The 25,768-nt window shown below is 51.7% G+C and overlaps 1 protein-coding gene across 6 annotated transcripts in view; it reads left to right on the top strand.

The window, feature by feature from the left end:
* Positions 1-20,877, top strand: part of ZC3H12D (zinc finger CCCH-type containing 12D) — a 37,695-nt gene extending 16,818 nt beyond the window's left edge. For 3 of the 6 annotated variants that reach the window (XM_063813567.1, XM_009452192.5, XM_009452193.5), the window contains 4 exons: positions 5,163-5,302; positions 11,955-12,189; positions 16,126-16,232; positions 17,369-18,659. In XM_063813567.1, the coding sequence (XP_063669637.1) occupies positions 5,163-5,302; positions 11,955-12,189; positions 16,126-16,232; positions 17,369-18,165 (1,279 nt within the window). In that variant the 3' untranslated portion in view covers positions 18,166-18,659. Of the gene's footprint in view, positions 1-5,162; positions 5,303-11,954; positions 12,190-16,125; positions 16,233-17,368 lie in introns of all 6 variants that reach the window. The other 3 variants (XM_518794.9, XM_063813570.1, XM_063813569.1) reach the window with 3 other exon arrangements.
* Positions 20,878-25,768: the final 4,891 nt, after the last annotated feature.

The following is a 25,768-nucleotide window of genomic DNA, read 5'->3' as shown; positions in this document are numbered from 1 at the left end:
TTTCCCCTGCCTTGAGCTGGGGAGAGATCTCCTGGTGAGAAGGGTCAGAGTGTTTGCAATTGAACCCCCAGTAAGAAACAGAGTGGCAAGAGCAGCTTCCCTTCACATCTCAGACCCCTGAGGAATCATTGCTCCTCTCTTTCCTCCTGCACATAGCCACAACCTTCCTCCATATGTGACTGCTTTGGGAGCCCCTAGCGTCTGCAGGAACTACTTGGCAATAGTCAAAGATGCAGTGGTGTACAATTGGATTGTCTAGTTACTGAAACTGGCTGGCACTCTGATTGCAGCTACCCCAGGCACAGTTGTCAGGCAGGCAAAATTTGCCTTGGGTGCCAACCCACTTCCTCTTTGTACCTTTGGTTATTCAAAACTCCCATCTCTGGTGGGGTCCAGTGGCTTATGCCTGTAATCCTAGCACTTTGGGAGGCCAAGGCAGGCGAATCACCTGAGGTCAGGAGTTTGAGACCAGCCTGACCAACGTGGAGAAACCCCGTCTCTACTAAAAATACAAAATTAGCTGGGTGTGGTGGTGCATGCCTGTAATCCCAGCTACTCGGGAGGCTGAGGCAGGAGAATCGCTTGAACCTGGGAGGTGGAGGTTGTGGTGAGCTGAGATTGCGCCATTGCACTCCAGTCTGGGCAACAAGAACAAAACTCCATCTCAAAAACAAACAAAAAACAAAAACAAAACTCCCAGCTCCTGTCTCCTTTTCCCAGGGCCTGGCTCTCGGCTTGTTGCCTGATGAGCTGGTTCACAGTGTTGGTTAATAAGGGCATGAGGTGCCTTTTCTAAGCATGAGCATTTAAACTGTGGGTTACTATTCCTCCAAAAGAACTGCCATCTGGATCCTGAAGTATAGATGGAGTTGGGGGGAATCAGTGGTCTTTGGGAGACTAGGGAGGAAGAGTTTTGCAGCCTAAGGGGTCAGGCTTTGAGGGCTGCCCCTAGATCAGAGAGATGGACACATTGTTTTGCTTCAGTTTCTTCAAGGGTAAAATGGGGACAAGGTCACTTCCTCAAGGGCTTCTTGTAATGATTAAATGAGGCAAAACGTGCAAAGTGCCCTGGCAGATAGAACCCTCTACAGATCTTAAAAATGAGCTCCAAGGCCAGGCGCAGTGGCTCATGCCTGTAATCTCAGCACTTTGGGAGGCCAACATGGGAGGATCACCTGGGGCCAGGAGTTCAAGACCGGCCTGGGCAACATAGCCAGACCTCATCTCTACAACAAATTTTTAAAATTAGCCAGGTGTGGCAGTGCATACCTGTAGTCCCAGCGACTTGGGAGGCTGAGGTGGGAGGACTGCTTGAGCCTGAGAGGTTGAGGCTACTGTGAGCCATGATTGTACCATTGCACTCCAGCCTGGGTAACAGAATGAGACTCCATTTCTTAAATAAAAAAAAAAGAGCTCCAAGAAGCAGGGGTGATGTCTTTTCTTAGCATGCAGTGCAGAGCCTTGTAGTAGATATTTAGGAATTGCACTGAGTCTGTGAAGGAACGTGCAGATGAGTGGATGCCTTTGGTGTGTGCATTCCTGTCTGTGTGCTGGGGAGTGGGCTCCCAGGGCGACTGAGAGCTCTGCCAGGGTCCAGGTTCCCTTCCTGTCTCTCACCACTGAACACTGCCTCCTACACCCACCAAAGGTGTCAGAGATGGCTTGTGAATGGTTAAATGCAAATATGGAAGGAGACCCTGAAAAAAGAGCAGCAATTAAGAAACAGCTTTTTTATTTTATTTTATTTTATTTTATTTTATTTTTGAGATGGAGTCTTGCCCTGTCACCCAAGCTAGAATGCAGTGGCTTGATCTCGGCTCACTGAAACTTCTCCCTCCCGGGTTCAAGCGATTTTCCTGCCTCAGCCTCCTGAGTAACTGGGATTACAGGCATGCGCCACCACGCCTGGCTGATTTTTGTATTTTTAGTAAAGACGGGGTTTCACCATGTTGGTTAGGCTGGTCTCGAACTCCTGACCTCGTGATCCGCCCGCCTCGGCCTCCCAAAGTGCCGGGATTACAGGCGTGAGCCACAGCACCCAGCCAAGAAACAAATTTTAAAATAATTGTGGTGGTGCTATTTTCCCTTGAGAATTAACTGAGGGTGGACTTGACTACATTGAAGAGATGCATGTGTCTCGGGGGTGACGTGAGGGAGGGTGTCATCAATTGTTCACTTTACTGCTTCAGGGACACAGAAAACGGACCTCATTTTCTATGACAGGCACGATATCTTCCCCTCTTTTTTAGGTAGGGGAGGGTACATCTTAACGTTTGCCAGTGTACATCAGGTGGGGCCTCCGTTTCTTCTGTCTCCTGGGCGACTCAGGCTCTGTGGTTCCTCTCTGCCCCCTCCCATCTCGGATGGCCTCTGGGGCCTTTGAGACCTGATATTGGCTGGAAAAGGGGTCTGGGGCCCTCACTGGGTTCTGTTGCACAGTGGCTGGGCTGGCCTGGCCTCTAAACGGGAAACATGGAAGTGGCCTTCTGGGAGCCATGCTGGCTTAAAGTGCTCTCTGCTCACTGGTGCCAGCTTGTCCATCCCCAGACAGTCCACCAGGCCTGGGGTCACGCGAGGGATGGGGTGTGGCTTCAGACTCACTTCTCCAAGTCATGTTCCTCCAAGGCAGCCTTGCAGAAACCTGGTTTCTCTGAGGGGCTTGCAGCCTGCCCAGTCTGTGCTGAAAAACAAAGGTTCAGCCTCTTGTTCACACAGTCTTGATGTTTCTCCATCTCCCCCTCCCCTATGGTTGGGCTGGGTGGAGCTGGAATGGGGGGGCGGGGTGAGGACCTCCTCCTCCTTCCATCTTCCCTCTTTTTCAGCTTCTGCTGGGCTGGAAAGGACCAGCGATCTGCTTCCTCTTCCCCCCCGCTTTTTTTTTTTTGAGATGGCGTCTCGCTCTGTCACCCAGGCTGGAGTGCAGTGGCGCGATCTCAGCTCACTGCGACCTCCGCCTCCCAGGTTCAAGCGATTCTCCTGCCTCAGCCTCCCGAGTAGCTGGAACTACATGTGCATGCCATCACACCTAGCTAAATTTTTTGTATTTTTAGTAGAGACAGGATTTCACCGTGTTAGCCAGGATGCTGTCGATCTCCTGACCTCGTGATCCTTTCTCCTTGGCCTCCGAAAGTGCTGGGATTACAGGTGTGAGCCACCACACCCAGCCTTCCTCTTCCTTTTGACCACAGATATCCCCGTTGATATTTTCTCCTCACTGTACAAGCCTCAGAGTTCAGCCTCAGTAGCGAAAGGGATATTTATCTTCTTCATTTTTTTTTTTTTTTTTTGAGACAGAGTCTCACACTGTCACCCAGGCTGGAGTGCAGTGGCTTGATCTCAGCTCACTGCAACCTCTGCCTCCCAGGCTCACGCGATTCTCCAGCCTCAGCCTCTCCAGTAGCTGGGATTACAGGCACGTGCCACCACACCCAGCTAATTTTTGTATTTTTAGTAAAGATGCGGTTTCACCATGTTGGTCAGGCTGGCCTTGAACTCCTGACCTCAGGTGATCCGCCCACCTCAGCCTCCCAAAGTGCTGGGATTACAGGCATGCGCCACCACGCCTGGCTAATTTTTGTATTTTTAGTAGAGACAGGGTTTCACCATGTTGGCCAGGATGGTCTTGATCTCCTGACCTCATGATCCACCCACCTCGGCCTCACAAAGTGCTGGGATTACAGGCGTGAGCCACCACGCCCAGCCTCAGATTGAGCTTTTTGAATCATCACAACGCATCACATCATCTACTTCCAATCTTGAAATCCTTCCGTGGCTTTTTAATTCCTCTTAGGAGGAAGAAAGGAATCTTCCATAATGTCTGCAAGGCCCTGCCTGATCTCATACCACTCTCTCCTTATTGCCTCCATTGAAGTCTTCTATGGAATTTGAAGGGCATTGCCCTCCTTGCTTGGACTTGGGAAACCCAATAACACATTTACAACCATCTCTCAGGGTGAGAGTGATTCTGTAGATGGCTACTCCTATCTGTCTTATGTTGATCATTCTTAGCTTCAGTTAAAGAGAGGGTCTTGTCTGTTAGTCCTCTGAATGTATTCTTGGAGCCGTATTAGTCAGGATTCTCTGAAGGGAAGAACTAATAGGCTACATGTATATATGAAGGGGAGTTTATTAAGGAGTATTGACTCACACGATCACAAGGTGAAGTCCCATAATAGGCCATCTGCAAACTCAGGAGCAAGGAAGCCAGTCCAAGGCCCAAAACCTCAAAAATAGGGAAGCCAACAGTGCAGCCTTCAGTCTGTGGCCAAAGGCCCAAGAGCCCCCGGCAAACCCCTGGTGTAAGTCCAACAGTCCAAAAGCTGAAGAACTTGGAGTCTGATGTTCAAGAGCAGGAAGCATCCAGCACGGGCGAAAAACGAAGGCCAGAAGACTCAGCAAGTCCGCTCATTCTACTTTCTTCTGCCTGTTTTGTTCTAGCCATGCTGGCAGTTGATTAGATGGTGCCCACCCAGATTGAGGGAGGGTTGGCCTCTCCCCGTCCACTGACTCAAATATTAATCTCTTTTGGCAACACCCTCACAGACACACCCAGGAACAATACTTTGCATTCTTCAATCCAATCAAGTTGACACTTGATATTAGCTATAACAGAGCCCAAGACCCTCTACATACCTATCACAAGCTATGTGGTTCTTGTTAATGGTTATTATTTGTGAATGAAAGAATGAACTATCTTTAAAGTGTAGATTTTCTTGTGTGTGTGTGTGTTTTTTTTTTGTTGTTGTTGTTTTTTTTTGTTGAGACAGAGTCTCCCTCTGTTGCCCAGGCTGGAGTGCAGTGGTGGGATTGCAGCTCACTGAATCCTCCATCTTTCGGGTTCAAGTGATTTTCCTGCCCCAGCCTCCAGAGTAGCTGGGATTGCAGGTGTGCACCACTACACCTGGGTAATTTTTGTATTTTTCGTAGAGATGGGGTTTCACCATGTTGGCCAGGCTGATCTCAAACTCCTGACCTCAAGTGATCTGCCCACCTCGGCCTCCCAAAATGTTGGGATTACAGGCGTGAGCCACCACTCCTGGCCTAAAATGTAGATTTTCCTGGTTCCCTCTTGATTATGAGACTGTGATCCAGGATATTCACAGGGAAATCACTCTTAGGAACACTTGCTGTGTCTCTATGATTTCTTTGTTTTCCCATTGTAGCCATGGAAATAAAGAAACCTTCTCTTGCCGGGGAATCAAGCTGGCTGTTGACTGGTTCAGGGACAGAGGACACACCTACATCAAAGTTTTTGTTCCATCCTGGAGGAAGGACCCACCAAGAGCTGACACCCCTATCAGAGGTATGCTGGAGCAGATGTATGCTCAAGAGGTACTAGACACGTTTCCTTGGTGCACTTCTAACATCGATAGTCAAATATCTACTTAGTTGTTTTTTGTTTTTTGTTTTTTTAGGGTTTTCCATAGTCTATTTATTTAAAAAAAATTTTTTTTTTTTTTTATTGATCATTCTTGGGTGTTTCTCACAGAGGGGGATTTGGCAGGGTCATAGGACAATAGTGGAGGGAAGGTCAACAGATAAACAAGTGAACAAAGGTCTCTGGTTTTCCTAGGCAGAGGACCCTGAGGCCTTCCGCAGTGTTTGTGTCCCTGGGTACTTGAGATTAGGGAGTGGTGATGACTCTTAACGAGCATGCTGCCTTCAAGCATCTGTTTAACAAAGCACATCTTGCACTGCCCTTAATCCATTTAACCCTGAGTGGACACAGCACATGTTTCAGAGAGCACAGGGTTGCGGGGTAAGGTCACAGATCAACAGGATCCCAAGGCAGAAGAATTTTTCTTAGTACAGAACAAAATGAAAAGTCTCCCATGTCTACTTCTTTCCACACAGACACGGCAACCATCCGATTTCTCAATCTTTTCCCCACCTTTCCCCGCTTTCTATTCCACAAAACCACCATTGTCATCATGGCCCGTTCTCAATGAGCTGTTGGGCACACCTCCCAGACCGGGTGGTGGCCGGGCAGAGGGGCTCCTCACTTCCCAGTAGGGGCGGCCGGGCAGAGGCGCCCCTCACCTCCCAGACGGGGCGGCTGGCCGGGCCGGGGGCTGACCCCCTGACCTCCCTCCCGGACGGGGCGGCTGGCCGGGCAGAGAGGCTCCTCACTTCCCAGTAGGGGCGGCCGGGCAGAGGCACCCCTCACCTCCCGGACGGGGCGGCTGGCCGGGCGGGGGGCTGACCCCCCACCTCCCTCCCGGATGGGGTGGCTGGCCGGGTGGGGGGCTGACCCCCCCACCTCCCTCCTGGACGGGGCGGCTGGCTGGGCAGAGGGGCTCCTCACTTCCCAGTAGGGGCGGCTGGGCAGAGGGGCCCCTCACCTCCCGGACGGGGCGGCTGGCCGGGCAGGGGGCTGACCCCCCACCTCCCTCCCGGACGGGGCGGGTGCCGGGCGGAGACGCTCCTCACTTCCCAGACGGGGTGGCTGCCGGGCGGAGGGTCTCCTCCCTTCTCAGATGGGGCGGCCGGGCAGAGACGCTCCTCACCTCCCAGACGGGGTCGCGGCCGGGCAGAGGCGCTCCTCACATCCCAGACGGGGTGGCGGGGCAAAGGCGCTCCCCACATCCCAGACGATGGGTGGCCAGGCAGAGACGCTCCTCACTTCCTAGACGGGGTGGCGGCCGGGCAGAGGCTGCACTCTGGGCACTGTGGGAGGCCAAGGCAGGCGGCTGGGAGGTGAAGGTTGTAGCGAGCTGAGATCACGCCACTCCACTCCAGCCTGGGCACCATTGAGCACTGAGTGAACCAGACACCGTCTGCAATCCCGGCACCTCCGGAGGCTGAGGCTGGCGGATCACTCGCGGTTAGGAGCTGGAGACCAGTCCGGCCAACACAGCGAAACCCGGTCTCCACCAAAAAAATACGAAAACCAGTCAGGCGTGGTGGCGCGCACCTGCAATCGCAGGCACTCGGCAGGCTGAGGCAGGAGAATCAGGCAGGGAGGTTGCAGTGAGCCGAGATGGCAGCAGTACAGTCCAGCTTCGGCTCCGCATCAGAGGGAGACCGTGGAAAGAGAGGGAGACTGTGGGGAGAGGGAGACTGTGGGGAGAGGGAGAGGGAGAGGGAGAGGGAGAGGGAGAGGGAGTTGTTTGTTTAATGATATTTGTCTTCCTCACTGTGCTATAAGCTCCATGAAGGCACTGATTATGACTGTTCAATGCCATAGCCCTAGCACCTAGCACCTAGTGTAACACCTGGTATTCAACAAGTAGTTCAAAATTAGGCGTTCAATAAGCAGTTGTTGAGTAGATGAATGAACAAACTACTCTTTTGGTGTGTTAAGTTATCAAAATAATTGTGCCTGACAACTTTTAACACCCGAAGAGACACTGGATCTGTATTCCACTTCTAATAGTTTATAGGATTTGAAAGAGACATTTATTTGGTCAGGTAATACTTATTTACCAAGTACTTCATCTAATCTCTTTATTTAAAAAGAAGAAGAAAACTGAGACCCAGGGAATTCTTCTTCTTTTTTTTTTTTTTTTTTTGAGACCAAATCTTGCTCTGTCGCCAAGCTGGAGTGCAGTGGCATGATCTCGGCTCACTGCAACCTCCTCCTCCCAGGTTCAAGTGATTCTCCTGCCTCAGCCTCCCAAGTAGCTAGGATTACATGCATGTGCCACCACACCCAACTAATTTTTATATTTTTAGTAGAGATGGAGTTTCACCATGTTGGCCAGGATGGTCTCAATCTCTTGACTTCATGATCCGCCCACCTCGAACTCCCAAAGTGCTGGGATTAGAGGCGAGAGCCACCTCACCCAGCCTCTTCATTTTTAATTCTTCAATCAGCTAGGAATATTTTAACTTACAAATATTAGAATACTGCAGTTTTATTATTTATTTATTTAGTTTTGAGGTGGAGTCTCACTATGGCTCATTGCAGACTTGCTCTCCCCTGGCTCAGGAGATCCTCCTACCTTAGCTTCTTCAGTAGCTGGGACTATAGGTGCACATCACCACACCCAGCTAGTTTCTTTCTTTCTTTTTTTTTTTGACATGGAGTTTCACTCTTGTCGCCCAGGCCATAGTACAACGGCACAATCTCGGCTCACTGCAACCTCTGCCTCTCAGGTTCAAGCGATTCTCCTGCTTTAGCCTCCTGAGTAGCTGGGACTACAGGCGCGTGCCACCACGCCCAGCTAATTTTTGTATTTTTATTAGAGATGGGGTTTCATCATGTTGGCTGGTCTTGAACTCCTGACCTCAGGTGATCCACCCACCTCTGCCTCCCAAAGTGCTGGGATTACATGTGTGAGCCACCGCACCCTGCCCTAGCTAGTTTTTGTTTTTTGTAGAGATGGGGTTTCACCATGTTGCTCAGGCTGGTCTTTAACTTCTGGACGCAAGCCATCCCTCTGCCTCGGCCTCCCAAAGTGCTAGGATTACTGGCATGAGCCACCAGGCACGGTCAGAACACTGTGGTTTAAACAAACAGGGTCTTGTTTGTTGTTTGGCTTCTTATACAGGTTGAGTATCCCTTATCTGAAATACTTGGGAGCAGAAGTGTTTTGAATTTCTGAATATTTTCATTATGCTTACTGGCTGAGCATTCCTAATCCAAAAATCCCAAATCTGAAATGCTCCAATGAGTATTTGCTTTGAACATCATGTTGGTCGGATTTTTGGATTAGGGATGCTCACCTGTGAGAAGAGAGCAGCTGCAAAGCTCTTTATTAATATGATCAAGTGTTATGTGCTGTACATAATTGTATGTGCTAGACTTTTACACAACTGGCAGCACAGAAGAGTGTTTCCACCAGCATCACCTCAGGCACGTGAGTCACATGTCACACTACAAGGTCAGGATGGCTATGATGATAGGAATTTTTCAACTCTGTTATAGTCTTATGGGACCACTGTCACACACGTGGTCTGAATCATTGTTATGCAGCGCATGACTGTATATCTGCGCAGTTGCCATGGGTTTTCTCTCCTAGTATGAAAACTTCTCCCTGAATGGCAGTGTGGACCATTTGTGTTGACTGGCAGTTTTCACTTTAGTATACCTGGCATGGAGCAGGCAGGCAGCCTGGCGCCTCTGCCTACCACTTATTCCAATGGCAGAATGATGATGGTTTTATTCTAGGAGATCAACAGCCACAATGGGAGGCTTCTTCCTTCCTAGTTGTAGCTTCACTTTCTTTATAGGGATAGGGATGGGAAATGAGTGGAGGTCCATGCTTCTGGGAGCAGCTGCCAGGGAGTAGCTCAGCTCACCTGTTAGTTAGTCATCCCGATTTTGCCCGACTTCCACTCCATCTCCACCACCAGGAGTGCTCCAAGACTGCAGGGCAATGGCTCCCACCTCCACTCCAGCCTTCTGCGCATATTCTGGGCTGTGGTTCCCTCCATGCTGCACAATCAATACAATCCTCTCTGCTTTCTGTCTTCCCAAAGTATGTCAAAATCCTGGGTTTGCTGCTGTCCCCAAACCTACTTTTAACATGATTATAGATCTCCCCCCACCTTTCATTACATTGGAACTGTGAGAAGAAGGGAATATAAATACTTGTGTCCAGTTCCCTGTCGGGAACTGATTGTCCTGAATTATTCTTTATGGTCTGAATGTGAAGAATGGTGAATTTCAACAGTAGTGTAATACTTAAATATAATGTGCGAAAAGTAGAGAAATTACTTTGGGATAGGGAAGGAATTTTTAAATAAGCCACAACAAGTGCAAACGTATGAAGAAAAATGAATACATTTGACTATACTAAAATAAAAGCTTTTATTCATTAACAGATACCACAAAAACAAAAAAGTGGAAAGACAAGCCTCAAACTGGGGTGAGGGTGTGGGGGCGGGTTACACATCACACATTACTGATGAACGATTACTGCCTAGATCTTGAGAGAACTTCTCCAAATCAATGAGACAAAGACAACGAATCAACAGAAAGATGGGCTAAAGCATGAATAAGCTGTTTACAGAAAAGAAAACATATATGGCCATATAAACATACAAACATATGAAAAGATGCTCAATCTCATTAGCAACCAGAGAAATGCAAAATAAAACCACAATAGGAGGCCATTTTGTGCCCACCAGATTGGCAAACATCCAAAAGCCTGAAAATGCCAAGTATTGGCAAGGTTGTCTTATGTGCTGTGTTGGGTATGTAACTTGGCATCACCACTCTGGAAAACAATTTGGCATTACCTTGTAAAGTGCCTTCCATACAGCTCAGCCATATTCACTCTTGGAAATATACCCTGAAGAGGCCCTTGCCTGTTCTGTGCCAGGGACTTAGATGCAGGACTAACAGTGATGAACATATGGCACAACCAAACCTCACAAACACAATGATGAACGAAAAAGATAAGCTGCTTAAGTATATGTATAGTATGCTTCCATTTGTGTCAAGTCTGATGTGTAACCACACTGAAAATGATCCTCAGTGGGGCATGGTGACTCACACCTGTAATCCCAGCACTTTGGGAGGTTGAGGTGGGTGGATGCTTGAGTCTAGAAGTTTGAGACCAGCTTGGGCAACATGGCGAATTCCCATCTTTAAAAAAATAAAAAAATTAGCTGAGCATGGTGGTGCATGCCTGTAGTCCTAGCTGCACGGAAGGCTGAGGTAAGAGGATCACCTGAGCCTGGAGGGTAGAAGCAGCAGTGAGCCATGATTATGCTACTGCACTCCAGCCTGGGTGACACAGTGAGATCTTGTCTCAAAAAAAAAAAAAAAAAAAAAAGAAACGAAAAAAAAAAAAAAAAAGAAAAAGAAAGAAAATGATTCTCATAATCTGCATTTAAAAAAATAAAAGCAAGGAAATTATAAACACGGAGTTCTAAAACTAGGGTTGTCCTAAGGGCTTAAGGGGAATGGAGAGGATCGCAGACTGAGGGGGCAGAGGGGACTTCCAAACATGAGCCACCTCCTATTTCTCAAAGGAGGTGCTAGATATGTGGCGTCTTTATTTTTGTTCTTTGTACCATAGCTGCATTATGCACCTTTTAAAAATCAGCCAACAGTGTCATATGGGAAAGGACTTAAACTTGAGGGACCTGAGTAATTATTATGTGTCAAACGGATTTTTTTTTTTCCTGCATGTCTCCAAAGGCAAAATTCAGATCAAACAGCTGACCCTCCTGGGATGCAGATTTTAGCCTCTGATAAGTAAGGCCTTGTAATGTTTGTACCATCTGGTACATGTTTACCTCTTGACTAGTTTTTGCAAGAACTCGCACTCACTTGAGCTCAGTCCACTCACAGACACTCTGAGACAGGAAGAGGAGGCGTTGCTATCTTCATTTTATAAATATAAAACTGGATGGACATTCAACCGGGGTGAAGTACCCAGGAACTGGAGCCCAGCCCAGACTCCAGGCTGGATTCCTAGTCCTGGATGCTTTCTATGATGTTCTTGAGTCCCTGTATCTGTCAGTGATGGGGTGCTCCATCCCAAAGGTGTCCCAGGCAGGTTCCTGGATGGTGGGAGAAGATGGGCCTCTGGCTCCCAGCTAGGGGCCCATGCAGGGCTTTCCAGGTGAATGCCAGGCTCCCCGTCATGCTGAAGGCATCATCAAGGTCCGGGTTAATACAGGAATGTCTTTCTCCAGGAGGCCCCTGTGCCTGCTGCGGTAGGGGCATTGTGGCATGGAACCCTCAAAAGGACAAGGGCTGTGGCTGAACCCTTCCTTCTGAAGTGACTCTCCTTTGTAGAGTATCGCTTTCTGGACTCCTGTCATGATGTGGGCAGGACGGAAGCCACGCGCCTGCCCGCTTGACCTGGGGCTTCAGGCAAATTCAGTGAAATTGAGTGAAAGGAGCGAACGCTATGGCAGCAAAAACTGGTGTTTTTTCCCCGCTCCCCTCAAAACCTCATCTGACCGGCCCGGGAAGCGGGTGGCCTCGCGTTGGGGGTGGTTCTCAGGGGCGGTGCCCTTGGGCCCTCATCCGCGTCTCCGTCGCCCGCCCTCAGAGCAGCACGTGCTGGCGGAGCTGGAGCGGCAGGCGGTGCTGGTGTACACCCCGTCCCGCAAGGTGCACGGCAAGCGCCTGGTCTGCTACGACGACCGCTACATCGTGAAGGTGGCCTACGAGCAGGACGGCGTCATCGTCTCCAACGACAACTACCGGGACCTGCAGAGCGAGAACCCCGAGTGGAAGTGGTTCATCGAGCAGAGGCTGCTCATGTTCTCCTTCGTCAACGACCGGTAGGTCCGGCTGGGGTCCTGACACCCTGGGGGGCGGCGGGGCGGGGGGCCGGGGTCGAGGCAGTGGCCACGCCTGCTACCAGGTGGAGGGGCTTGGGGTCACCCGGTCACCCAGCCCCTCAGACAGAGCTCCCCCAGGTCCGCATTCTCGGCGGGCACGTCCCCAATAGGTGGGCTGCTTTGCTCTGACCTTGCTGTTCCCAGGGCCACATCTGACACACCACAGAGAAGCCCAAGAGGTGGGCCAAGCATGCAAGCATGCGTTTAGGTCACCACTAACTTAAAAAAACAGCGTTGCATACTTCAGAATATTGAAATAGTCATCATGGAAAAGATCTGTACTCTGCTGTATTGCTTTTCACTTATTTCAGGTTTTTGTCTTATTTTATTTTATTTTATTTTTTGAGATGGAGTCTTGCTCTGTCACCCAGGCTGGAGTGCAGTGGCTCAATCTTGGCTCACTGCAAACTCTGCCTCCCGGGTTCAAGCGATTCTCCTGCCTCAGCCTCCCGAGTAGCTGGGATTATAGGCACACACCACCATGCCTGGCTAATTTTTTGTATTTTTAGTAGAGATGGAGTTTCACCATGTTAGCCAGATGGTCTTGATCTCCTGACCTTGTGATCTGTCCACCTCGGCTTCCCAAAGTGCTAGGATTACAGGCGTGAGCCACCGTGCCTGGCTGTCTTTTTTTTTTTTTTTTAATCAAAATTTTGAATTACATATGGGAGTGGGCAACAGATTTTTTTTTTCTTAGACAGGGTCTTGCTCTATTGCCCAGGTTGGAGTGCAGTGGCATGATCACAGCTCACTGCAGCCTTGAACACCTGGGCTCAAGCGATCCTCCTGCCTCAGCCTCCCAAAGTGTTGAGATTTTAGGTGTGAGCCACTGAGCCCAGCCCAGAATCTTTTCTTTTGGGCTGTAAATATCTCCCCCTGCCTGGCCCTGACTCTGGGTTGAAATGTTCAAGAGAACCTGGCTGGTTCATGTAGCCCTGAAATAGGCCTCTTGTCAGTTCATCCCAGACCAACCGGCTATGGCTGGGGGCAGAGAGGGACACCAGGGCCACAGGCACAAACCGCTCAGCTAATGGTGAGGGCAGACACTGGCAAGGTGGATGAGGGTCTGGAGACCAGAGCAGTGTGTGACAGAGCACAGCCAGCTGGGCTGTTGCTCTCATTTCCATTTCTGTTCCAGGCAGTGTTAGCTTGGCCCTCATTCTGGGCTCTCTGACTGACTTTTTGGAACGTGGTTTTAGACAAACTCCTCAGCTCTGTGAGGGCTGGGACTGTATCTGTCTTACGTGCGGTGTCTCCAGCATGCCTGGCCCACAGGGGTGCAGTAAATAGTTGTAAAGGAATGACCGAGTGAATGGCTGTGGCTGGGGAAGGGTCGATGGGGAGAGAGGTCTGGGCTTAGGCTGCTTGCACATGGCTGAGCAGCTGCTGACTCCAGACCCAGGGACACAGTGTGGTGTTTGAGAAAGGGCTGGGGCTTTGGAGAGGGCAGGTGAGGTTTCCATCTGAGGCCCTGCCACTTACTGGCTGGGAGTCAAGGGGGAACCACTCAACCTCTCTGAGCTGAATGTTCTTCACCTTGAAAAGGGATTAATAATGTCACCTCTGAGATCATTGTGAGGACTAGAGAGAATTGTGCCCCAGAAGTGGTAGCAGCTATTCCCAGGACATGGTGCAGCAGGGGGTACTGTGGTCCCCAAGGCCAACTGCCCCTGCAGCCGTGGAGGTGGAGGGCCAGAGGCATGGCAGCAGTGCCCTGCAGGAGCCCCCATTGTCATTTCCAGCTACAAAAGGCCAGCGGCTCTCACTGTCCGTCTGTAGCCTGGAGGAATCTGGCTAGTCTGGTAACTATGGGCTCCAGAAATCCTCACTGAGCTCTCAGGGACATGGCCATCTCTGGCCTGACGACAGCCTGGGGCGGGAGCCAAGTCCTTTTGACGCACTGGCCTCCGTTAAGGGCCTGCCAGGAGGCAGGGCCTGCCGCCCGCTTGTGAGCGAGGGAGCCTGCCCTGGTGCCCCGGGCACGTCCACAGGGCCCTCTTGGCACAGCTCCTGCTCCTGAGAGAGCAGGAGAGGAAGTCTTTGGGAACTTTTAATAACCACAGTGGGCGGTTCCCCAGATTCTTGGTCAAGGCCCAATTCTGACAAGCTGGCTGTGCAGCTGGGAGCTGAGCTTTGGAGGCCACACAGGGCTGGGGATCACCCAGCTCTCTGCAGAGTGGGACTTCAGCATGACTCTGGACTCTTAGGGGGACAGCAACCCATAAAACATCTTCTCCTTGATTTAGAATCCCAACCTTTCTACAGAACCTTTGTATGACCTGGAAGTGGCCTTGGGAACAAAAGTATTTATGTAAAAAGTGGACCTCACTCAGCGAGGGGCGTTTTCCTTCTGAGGAATTGGGTTTTCCCTGTTGAACTCTGAGCATGCATTCCCTTCCTCATTAGGGCTCCATGCCAGGGAGGAGAGAAGGGCAGATCAGGGGCAGGGCAGCCATGGAAACTGAGACCAGACCCTGTGCCCCCCGGGTGCACAGAGCAGGAGGTTAAGTCTGCGAGGTGGCTGTATGTGCAGGCAGCACCTGGGATCCACTTCCTCACTGATTCAAACTCCCTGTTCCTGTTGAATCTCTTCACCTGGAGGTTCACAGCCCAGAGCTGTGTTTGGCACGGGGTGAAACACAGGAGAAATGGGACCTAAGCCTCAAGGAGCTCATACAACTCTGAAACCTTGTGGAACTGTTTTTTGTTTGTTTGTTTGTTTGTTTATTTAGAGATGATAGAGTCTAGCTCTGTTGCCCAGGCTGGACTCCTGGGCTCCAGGAATCCTCCTTCCTCAGCTTTTCTAGTAGCTGGAACTACAGGGGTATGACACCACTCCTGGCTTTTCTGGAGCTGTTAACCTCATAGAGGTTTCTAACCTTTTGTTGAGGACAGTGGGAAGCCAGAGGAGCCCTTAGAGCAATTATACTTTCATTTTCCTGGATAAAAATCACCTGGGAAGTTCTTTTTTTTTGGAGAAGGAGTCTCACTCTGTCATCCAGGCTGGAGTGCAGTAGCATGATCTCGGCTCACTGCAACCTTCGCCTCCCGGGTTCAAGCAATTCTCCTGCCTCAGCCTCCCCAGTAGCTGGGACTACAGGTGCCCACCACCATGCCCAGCTAATTTTTGTGTATTTTTTAGTAGAGATGAGGTTTCACCATGTTGCCCAGGCTGGTTGTGAACTCCTGAGCTCAGGCAATCTGCCCACCTCAATCTCCCAGTTGTGCAGATTCCTGAACAACTTCAGATTCTGATGAAGCAGGTCTTGCGTGAAGCTCAGAGGCTGTAATTTTTTTTTTTTTTTTAAAGCCAGGATCTCACTCTGTTACCGGGGCTGGAGTGCAGTGGCACAATCACGACTCACTGCAGCCTCCATCTCCCAAGCTCAGGCATCCTCCTATCTCAGCCTCCCGAGTAGCTGGGACTAAAGGCATTCACCACCACATCTGGCTAATTTTCTTTTTTTTTTGCTTTCTGTAGCGACAAGGTTTCACTATGTTGCCCAGGCTGGTCTTGAACTCCTGAGCTCAAGGGATCTTTCTGCCTCAGCTTCCCAAAGTGTTGGGATTACCCATGTGAACCACTGCACTCAGATGACTGCATTTTTAAGTTGCTAGGTGATTCTGACACTGCTGGCTTGAACCACAGCAGGAGAAACACCCAAAGAGGGCCAGAGCTGTGCTGTGTGCTCTGCATGGGGTTCAGTGTGAAGGGAAGGTTTTGCTTTAAGATGCTGTGACATCCCGCTGGGTGATGGTGGGCCCGGGGCCGAATGCTTCCTGGTGCTCTTGGGGAACTTGGGCCTGCTCCCTTTGTACCGGTGCTGGTGGCAAATCCCAGGTGGTCTTGCAGTTGCCCCTGTGCTTATTTTCCAGGTTCATGCCTCCTGATGACCCCCTGGGCCGCCATGGACCCTCCCTGAGCAACTTCCTGAGCAGGAAGCCGAAGCCCCCAGAACCATCCTGGCAGCATTGTCCCTATGGTGGGTAGGGCCCAGTGCTTCGCAGGCCCTGTTCAGGGCCTTGTGTGGGGGCAGTACAGGAGCACAGTCAAAAAGCACTGGCCTGGTGCTCAGCGGCCTGGGCTCTTGCCCAAATTCTGCCCTCCAGCTGTGCTACCTGGAGAGTTAACTTTCCTGACAGGGTTATTGTAGAACTGACATCCTGGCTGGTGATTTCATGGGAGCCAGGGTCCCATGCCAGGGTCGGATGCAGGGGTCATGCACACAGCAAAGCTGTGTCTGAGAAGCCGGGAGCCTGGACACAAACCCAGCTGCGGGTCTCAGTCCCTTCACCTGGCCCCTGGCAGCTTCTGTCCTCACCCTACCCTGCTCTCCACCCCTCCACCCTATGGACTTTGGTCACTGCTATCCATGAAGAGTTAAGAATTTTATCCCAGCACCCTGGCGGATGCCAGCCTTCTAGCCAGCTCTTTCACTGACTTGCTTCGCCAAGTTATTTGATGTTTCCAAGTTCAGTAAAGACTTGGGTGACAGTCAATCATTTCTTGTTAGAATTAGGTGACCATACATATATTCAGGCTGACTCCTCCTTCCCCCTTTCACTCTCAGAAGCCTTGGGTTTGGATGGTAACACTTGACCATTTGTTCACGACTCTGTTAGAACAGCGTGCAGGGTGAGGGCAAGCGTTAGCACAGCGAACACGGAGAACGGTGGGAACTGAGGCGGCACTGCAGGCGCAGTCCTATGCCCCGAGCACCCACTCCCTACCGCCCGCTCCCTAAGCCTGGCTCTATCCACAGGGTCCCTGGGGAATTGGAGGCTGAAAGTCTTTGAATCCAGAGATTTGGTCTTAGTCTCTGGTCAAAGGGACCTGGGAACGACACTCCTCTGCATACCCTGGGATGAGTGTGCTCAGCGCCCCCTCACCCAGGCCGCCCGCGCCTCCCGGGCACTTCTCCCCACCTCGGCCCCGCGCCCAGACCTTGAGGCGTTTCCAGGGCGCTGAGTCTGAGGAGTCCGCGGCGGCCTGGGGGCCTGCTTGGAGGAATCTCCACGGAGAGGCCGCGGGCCGGCACTCCCCGGATGCACCAGGAACCACCGCCCCTCCGCGCCCCCGGGCCTCACGCCGCGCCCTCTCTGCCCCCGCCCCTTTCAGGCAAGAAATGCACCTACGGCATCAAGTGCAAGTTCTACCACCCGGAGAGGCCGCACCACGCGCAACTGGCGGTGGCCGACGAGCTCCGCGCCAAGACAGGGGCCCGGCCTGGCTCGGGCGCCGAGGAGCAGCGGCCACCGAGAGCCCCGGGCGGCTCCGCAGGAGCCCGGGCGGACCCCCGGGAACCATTTGCGCACAGCCTCCCGCCGGCGCGGGGGTCCCCGGACCTGGCCGCCCTGCGAGGGAGCTTCTCTCGGCTGGCCTTCAGCGACGACCTGGGGCCCCTGGGGCCGCCTCTCCCGGGCCCCGCCTGCAGCCTCACGCCCCGACTGGGCGGGCCAGACTGGGTGTCCGCGGGCGGCCGGGTGCCAGGCCCGCTCAGCCTCCCTAGCCCGGAGAGCCAGTTCTCCCCGGGCGACCTCCCGCCTCCGCCCGGCCTGCAGCTCCAGCCGCGGGGCGAACACCGCCCTAGGGACCTGCACGGCGACTTGCTTTCCCCGCGAAGGCCACCCGACGACCCGTGGGCCGGTCCACCCCGCTCCGACCGCTTCCCTGGGCGCTCCGTCTGGGCGGAGCCGGCCTGGGGCGACGGCGCCACTGGGGGACTTTCAGTGTACGCGGCCGAGGACGACGAGGGGAACGCGCGCGCCCGGGCTCGCATCGCGCTCTACAGCGTCTTCCCGCGTGACCAGGTGGACCGCGTGATGGCCGCGTTCCCGGAGCTCTCAGACCTCGCCAGGCTCATCCTCCTGGTACAGAGATCCCAGAGCGCGGGGGCGCCCCTGGGCAAGCCCTAAGGGACCAACACGCACTTGCAGGGAATGGCCCAGCCTCGCCTTGCGTCTTGGACGGGTAGACCTGTGGTTGCCAGCCTGGACCTGAGTGGGCCCATCATGGCGCCCCCTTTTCTTTAAAGATGGTCAGGGAAGCCTGCTTCCTCCTCCTGAGCGGGGTTGTGGGGGCCTGGTGGCACTTGGTGATCCTCACTGAGGCCGGGGCCTGCTGCGGGGAGGTCCACCCACTTCCGTGGAGGGAATGATTTTCCATGTGCACGGAGACTGCAGGTCCAAGCTGCAGTAGAATCCACAAGTGGGTCACAAAATCAATTTAGTGGGTCACCACCACAAACACAGTGGACTGGGACAGGTCAAAGCGCACCCTGTGCAATCAGGCTGAGTCTGAACTCTTGTTACCTATCCTGTGTCCCTACCCCCTTGGCAGCCATGTAACTAACCTCAATGTGGGTCGTAGTCAGAAGTTTAAAAAAGACTGTGAATGGTCTTGAATTTCATTGCTTCAGGTAATGTTTGAAATATGTAGTCAGGTGGCCAGGGGAGGTCTGCTATCTGGAAGTTTTCATGTTAGCTATTGCTAACCCCACCCGCAAGGGGAGCCCAGCCTCCAGGTGTGGGCTCTCCTGTGCTCTGAATTGTGTGGCTGTCCTATGCTGGGGACAAGTGGCAGGAGCACTTTGTCCCAGGGCCGCCTTCTGGGGCCTTCACACACATACCCCCACCACACACACACACACACACACACACACACACACACACGCAGTCTCTCATACATGTACATACACACACCACACAGACACATACTGTTTGGCTAAGGGTTAAGTATCTCCAATATTCTTTTAGCCATCCATCATGGCAGTTTCCAGAATAGGCTTTCTACTGTACCAGCTGAGCTGCCTTCTTTTACTTCTTTTTCTTCTTTTTTTAAACAGACAGAGTCTCGGCCCGGCACGGTGGCTTATGCCTGTAATCCCAGCACTTTGGGAGGCTGAGGCAGGCAGATCATTTGAGGTCAGGAGTTCGAGACCAGCCTGGCCAACATGGTGAAACCCTGTCTCTACTAAAAATACAAAAATTTAGCCAGGCATGGTGGCACACACCTGTAGTCCCAGCTACTCAGGAGGCTGAGGCAGGAGAATCGCTTGAACCTGGGAGGCGGAGGTTGCAGTGAGTTGAGATCATGCCACTGCACTCCAGCCTGGGCAGCAGAGCGAGACTCCGTCTTAAAAAAAAAAAAAAAGACAGAGTCTCACTCTGTCACTCTGTCTGGAGTATAGTAGTGTGATCATAGCTCACTACAGCCTCAAACTCCTGGATTCAAGTGATCCCCCTGCCTCAGCCTCCTGAATAACTGGGACTGTAAACATGACAGCCGCACTTCACAGTTAAACTGGGGCTGGGTGAGTCAGGACTTTTGCTCTCAAATCTACAGGTGGGTTAGGAGAAAACTAACATGAGCTCAGTCAGAGTTTATTGCCACCTTCCTGGTGCCGTTTCTTCCAGCCAGCTACTGCTCTGGGTTTGAGGAGAAAGGGCCTACTCATTTGCAATGGCTAAGAAGTGAGATGGTCCTGCCAGAGTGCCGACCCCCGAATCCTCAGGGGGCCCTGGCCTCTCCTGGCAGCATCCACACATTCTGGTTACCATGCCAGCCCTCCAGACTATGGCTCATTTGTTCACTCGAGGGCTTGGTAGCTTGGCAGTTTGGGGAAAGTGGGAGGCACTTCCCAGGGGAAGACCAGAGAAGACCAGCCCCCAGCCCTACAAACTTCCTGCAGCCTGCTGGTGCAGAGGGAACTCTTGCCAGTTTACTACCAGATTTCATGAGACGTTGGCAGGCCTGGCGGGCACCTCAGGGAGAGTGCGTTCCCAGCCCTTTCATTCATGGTAAATGACACCCCTGGGGCATACAGTGATGTTAGGTTTTTCTCTGAAACTTCTTTGATCTTTTAAAACCAGATTCTTAGCATGGATTGAGCCAGATCTGTTCCTTACCCCCTTTTTCCAAAGAGGACGGTGCACCCACAATTTTACCATAACATATTGGGATCTCAGGCCTGAAGATGACCCATTCTTTGTAAATAAGTTGGATTTTCCTCATGATATGTGTGGGTTTTTTTGGTGGGGGGGGGGGAGGGGGCAGGGTTCCGCTCTGTCATCTGTCACCCAGGCTGGAGTGCAGTAGTGCAATCAGGGCTCACTGCAGCTTTGACTTCCCAGGCTCAAGCAATCCTTGTGCCTCAGCCTCCTGAGTAGCTGGGACTACAGTTGCGCCACCACGTCCAGCTAATTTTTTCTATTTTTTGTAAAGACCCAAAGCGTTGGGATTACAGGCATGAGCCACCTCAACGGGCCTTTATTTTTTTTTTATTTTAATTTTTATTATTATTATTTTTGAAATGGAGTCTCGCTCTGTCACCCAGGCTGGAGTGCAGTGGCGCAATCTTGGCTCACTACATGCTCCGCCGCCTCCCAGGTTCACGCCATTCTCCTGCCTCAGCCTCCCAAGTAGCTGGGACTACAGGCGCCCGCCACCATGCCCGGCTAACTTTTTGTGTTTTTAGTAGAGACGGGGTTTCACCGTGTTAGCCAGGATGGTCTCAATCTCCTGACCTTGTGATCCGCCCGCCTCAGCCTCCCAAAGTTCTGGGATTATAGGCGTGAGCCACCGCGCCCAGCCCCGGGCCTTTATTTTTATTTTTAACCTTTTGACAAGACACGCTTTCTATTAGAGCTGCTTTTTGTCTCCCTGGTTCGATTTCCTGATGTAGAATCATTGTGTTGCTGATTTTTCAGTTGAAAATGTTTAAACTGCTTCCTTTGAGAACAAGTTTGAGTTTTAGTAAGCTGTAAAGCTATTTTATTTGATTCACTGTGAATAAGACGTACAAAAAAAAAAGTGAAAACACAGCACATTTCAAGTGTAATACCCTTTGGAATTTTTCCAAAGTCTTAGTATATGTCTTTGTGACAGAAAAACATAGATGGGACAGGTAAATGAAATGTTCCTAGTTGCATAGCTGTTAACCATGCTTCAAAAATAAATCATTTTTTTTTTTTTTTACCACACCTGGATTCTTTATTGTCAAATTGTCTATTAGTTTCTCCTACTGGCTTTCCCCCAGATTGGTCTGTTCTGTTAAAAATTGTGGGTTTAGACTGGGCACGATGGCTCATGTCTGTAATCCCAGCACTTTGGCGGGCTTCATGAGTTCAGGAGTTTGAGACCAGCCTGGTCAACCTGGTGAGACCCTGTCTCTACTAAAAATACAAAAATTAGCTGGGTGTGGTGGGGCACGCCTGTAATCCCAGTTGCTCGGGAGGCTGAGGCAGGAGAATCACCTTGAACCCAGGAGGCAGAGGTTGTAGTGAGCTGAGATTGTGCCACTGCGCTCTGCACTCCAGCCTGAGCGACAGAGTGAGACTCTGTCTCAAAAAACAAAAAAAAGTAGGTGTGAAGAAGACTGAGGTTGTGGCCAGTCTCAGCAGCCGCAGTTCCGTGTTGTTCCACCTGGGGGGATGTGAGGGGCTCAAATCCACCTTTTCCAGGAGAAGCAGTGAGGCCATGGTAAGGACCTCCCTTTGCTGGATGTGCAGCAGGCAGTTCCCAAGGACACAGGCTGCTTGCCCATTTCCTAGACTTCTAAAATCCTCATTATAGAACTATGAAGCCATCTCATAGAAGCCGCTCTTCTTGTTCAAACCTGCAGCAGAGCTCTCCTCGACTGATCAAACCAGAGGCTGTTGCCATCTTGGGTTTGCCCTGAGGCAGCCTTCCCAGAGGCCTCTGGAAGGGGGTTTGGGGCAGAACTGCAGAATGTCGGGGGTTGAGGAGTAGAAGCAAGACAAGCCACTCTAACTGGCATTCTTCCAAATAAAATGGATCCAGCTTTGGTTTGACATTGAGCTCAGCTGAGGAGCCATGCCCCAGCTGCGGCTGGCATGGACACAGCTCAGATGAGGCCATAGAGGCTGTGGGCTTCCGGGGAAAAGTCCATCTATGGGGTGGGGTGGGGAGAATACCGTAGAAGTCAGGGATGGGGGGAGGGAGGCATTAAGGTAAAGAAGATACAAGCTAGGAGTGATCGGGAGAGGGGTTCTGGGAACTGGAGCAATTCCTTGGAATCACAGATCCCACCAGGAGGGATTGCACAGAGCCGGGACCAGCGGCATAATCTGTGGGACTCTATGCAAAATCAAACTGCAAGGTTCCCTGTTCCAAATGTGTAACAATTTCAAGATGTCGGCAGAGCATGAAACCAAACACGGGTTCCTTCGAAGCGTAGGGCCCTGTGCGATGGCACAGGTCACGTGCCCAGGAATCTAGCCCCCCATGGAGTTACCCAAAACACAAGCAAGAGAACATTCTCAGTGCCGAGAGTATGTTCAGAACAAAACATTGACTGAAAGAAGTCAGAGGCCAAGATGCATGTGCTTCATAGCTAGAAAAGGCCATGGCATCGGAGCAGGTGCTGGTCCCCCAGCCTCTACCTGAGGGTTGGCTCGCTGCAGCCACCTGAGGACTAAGTGGGGCTCCCTTGGCTTTCCCTGGAAGGGGCTAAAGGGGAGAAGTCAAGGGGCTTGGCAAATCACACTCTGGATTGTCCACTTCCAAATGAGTGAGAGATGTCAGTCTGGGTAGCTCTAGAATTATACCTGTTTGTATTAGCCAAAGTTCTTGGCTACAAGTATGATTCACAAAACCAAATGGCAGGAGGCCGGGGGTAGAAGGCAGCTGCTGAGTTGACTGGAATTAGGGCCTCAAAACCGTGTCAGGACTCTCGTCTGTTTCCTTCTGCACCTGTTTCCTTCTGTTTATTCTCTCCTTCCAAGGTTTTTCCTGCACAATGAGAGCCATTCTCGTGGCCGGCTTAAGCACGCGTCTTTCCAACTAAAGGACTCAAGGAGACAGCCTCAGAAAGATCCTGGGGAAGGATTCTGATTGGCCTGGCTTGGGTCACGTGCCCACCCCTGGACCAATCACTGTGGGATAAGGAAGTACTACAGTTGGTCCAGCCTGGATCTCAGGCCCACCTCTGGCTTGTCACCTCATAGCTGAACCCACATGGTTGGTGGTGGCTGGGGAGAGGGAGATGAGCAGTGCCCTCAAAGAAGGGGGGACACTGTTTAAGCAGACAACACACATGCCCACAGCAATGTGCAAACCTGGGCACTGCACCAAGGCTCGGGATGGCCCTGCCCTCCTCCACCCTCTACCCTGGTCCTATTTGAGAAAGCGGCGGCTGTGTTAGGAAAACGCTTGTGTCTGCCCATCCATAGACAACACGGTCTCCTGTGGGAGGAAGGTGGAAGGGCCGCTGCCACAGAGCCAGAGGTATCATCAGGTTAATCTCGCCAATGCTGGGAGTGTGCCCAGTGGCACACCACCAAAAACCCCTGTCGGGGAGGAAGAGGCTCTGCAGAGTCAGAAGGTGACCTTGTTCCTTTGACTCACTTCTGAACAGATGCCCTCTAAGCTCAAGAAGCTCCTGGAATCACAGCAGCTCAGCCTAGCAGCTGGTGGCTGGGCTGAAAGTGGGGGCTGGGGCCTGACGCAGCTGGGTAATTAATTTGTCCTGAGTTCCTGGGGACAGCTCTCTGTCCTCACGGAGGGATGACACACCTATCCCAATGCCCAGAAACAGGAAAGGTGCTGGGTAAATAAACAGAAAGAAATAAACAGAAATAAACAGCTCAGAAGCCAGCTGAACACTGTGCTTATTAACTGGCTGGCTGACATGGACTGACTGACAGTGATGGGCTGGCTGGCTGACATTGATTCATTGACGCTGTCTGACCAACTGACTGACAGTGACTGGCTGACTGACACTGATTGACAGACTGACACTGACAGACTAATGGATGAACACTGATTGACCAACTAGCTGACAGACACAATGATTGGCCAACTCACATTGGCTGACGGACACTGGCTGATGGACACTGGCTGACTGAAACACTGGGTGGCTGACACTGGGTGACACACTGGCTGACTGACACTGCCTGACACTGGCTGAGACTGGCTGACTGACACACTGGCTGACACATGGGCTGGCTGACACTGGCTGGCTGACACTGTGTGACACACTGGCTGACTGACACTGCCTGACTGACACTGGCTGAGACTGGCTGACTGACACACTGGCTGACACATGGGCTGGCTGACACTGGCTGGCTGACACACTGGCTGACATTGGCTGACAGTGGCTGACACACTGGCTGACTGACACTGGGTGACTGACACTGGCTGACACTGGCTGACACACTGGCTGACGCTGGCTGACACTGGCTGGCTGACACACTGGCTGACTAACACTGGCTGACACTGGCTGACTGACACTGGCTGAGTGGCACTAGCCGATGAGGCTGAAGTGTGGCCAGGACCTGTGGCTGGCTGTTGAGAGTGATTACTCAAATAGAATTAGCAAATCACAATGGTTTTGACTTTATCTGCAGTCAGTCTTACTCCTGAATATAACATATAACATATGTGTGATGACGCCAAGCCAGATTAAGCCTCCAAAGTTAGGTTCACAGAGGGCATTCCTGAATGAGGCAGTTACAGAAACATTTCCCCCAGAAAGAAGCCTGGGAAGCACAGGAAAGGGTAGAGGTTCCTCCCCTGACAGGGGTGATTTCCCTGTCTGGCTCCTTGCTGTCTCTCGGAGGCTGTCTCCAGCTCTCAGTTCTTCAGAGCTCCGACTTCACAGCAATCCCCCCCTGCAGTCCTCTGGGCTCTGTGTTTTGCTCCATCACGACCCCTTTCCTCTCCCACTCTTCTCCATCTGTTACCTCCATGCCCCTCAAATCTCCCCATCCTTCAGAGCCCTCCCCTTGAACCTTCCTCCAGGGCATCTGCCCAGGCCATTCCAGTGCCAGGAGCCCTCGTTATTCTCAGATTGCTTCAAAGCTGTCCTTTCAGGGCAGAACTGGTCCACTCTGCTCTGCGGCACCCTGGCAACAGTTTTGCTTTGAACGGTTACTTGTTGTGCATTATTGAACTCTTCCCTTCCATGTAGGCTGGACTTCCCAGCTGGGCCACACAGACTTGGAGGGTTGGGATTCTGTCTCAACCTTGTTCCTGCATCAGCCCTGAGGCCAGTCAGTCAGGACAAGCTCAGAAACAATGCAGGGCTGAATCCTGGTGGGTAAGCCATTGAGTTGGTTATTGGTTTGTGATGGATGCCTATTGTAGGTTGGCTGGGGCTTACATGCAGAGACCTGGGTGGAAGCAGTTTCTGTCTCCAGCCTCACAGTAAGTTACCTCCAGGAAAGAGAATGTTCAGAAATGTGCACTGGACCCTGAAGCTTCTGCCCAGATATCATTGCCGCTTCCGGTTCATTGGCCCAAAAAAGTCACATGGCAACACCTAGGGACAAGAAAGCATGATCCCACTGTCTGCACATGGTCGACATATTTGGAGAATAGCACTCATGACAATTTGCCTTTGGAGGCCTAGAGAGAAATATTTGCTGATTGAAAATCCTGAAGGAAAGAATGAGTTAAATGAAGCATGGTACATCCACTTAATGGAATACCATAGGGAATTAAAATGATACTGCAGAAGGATGCTCATGAGCTAGAAAGTGTTGAGCATGTATAGTG

This window comes from Pan troglodytes, chromosome 5 (assembly GCF_028858775.2).
Source record: "Pan troglodytes isolate AG18354 chromosome 5, NHGRI_mPanTro3-v2.0_pri, whole genome shotgun sequence".
In the NCBI taxonomy this organism is placed as follows: domain Eukaryota; kingdom Metazoa; phylum Chordata; class Mammalia; order Primates; family Hominidae; genus Pan; species Pan troglodytes.
Note: the sequence above shows the minus strand (reverse complement) of the source record. Positions and strands in the feature narration are given on the sequence as shown.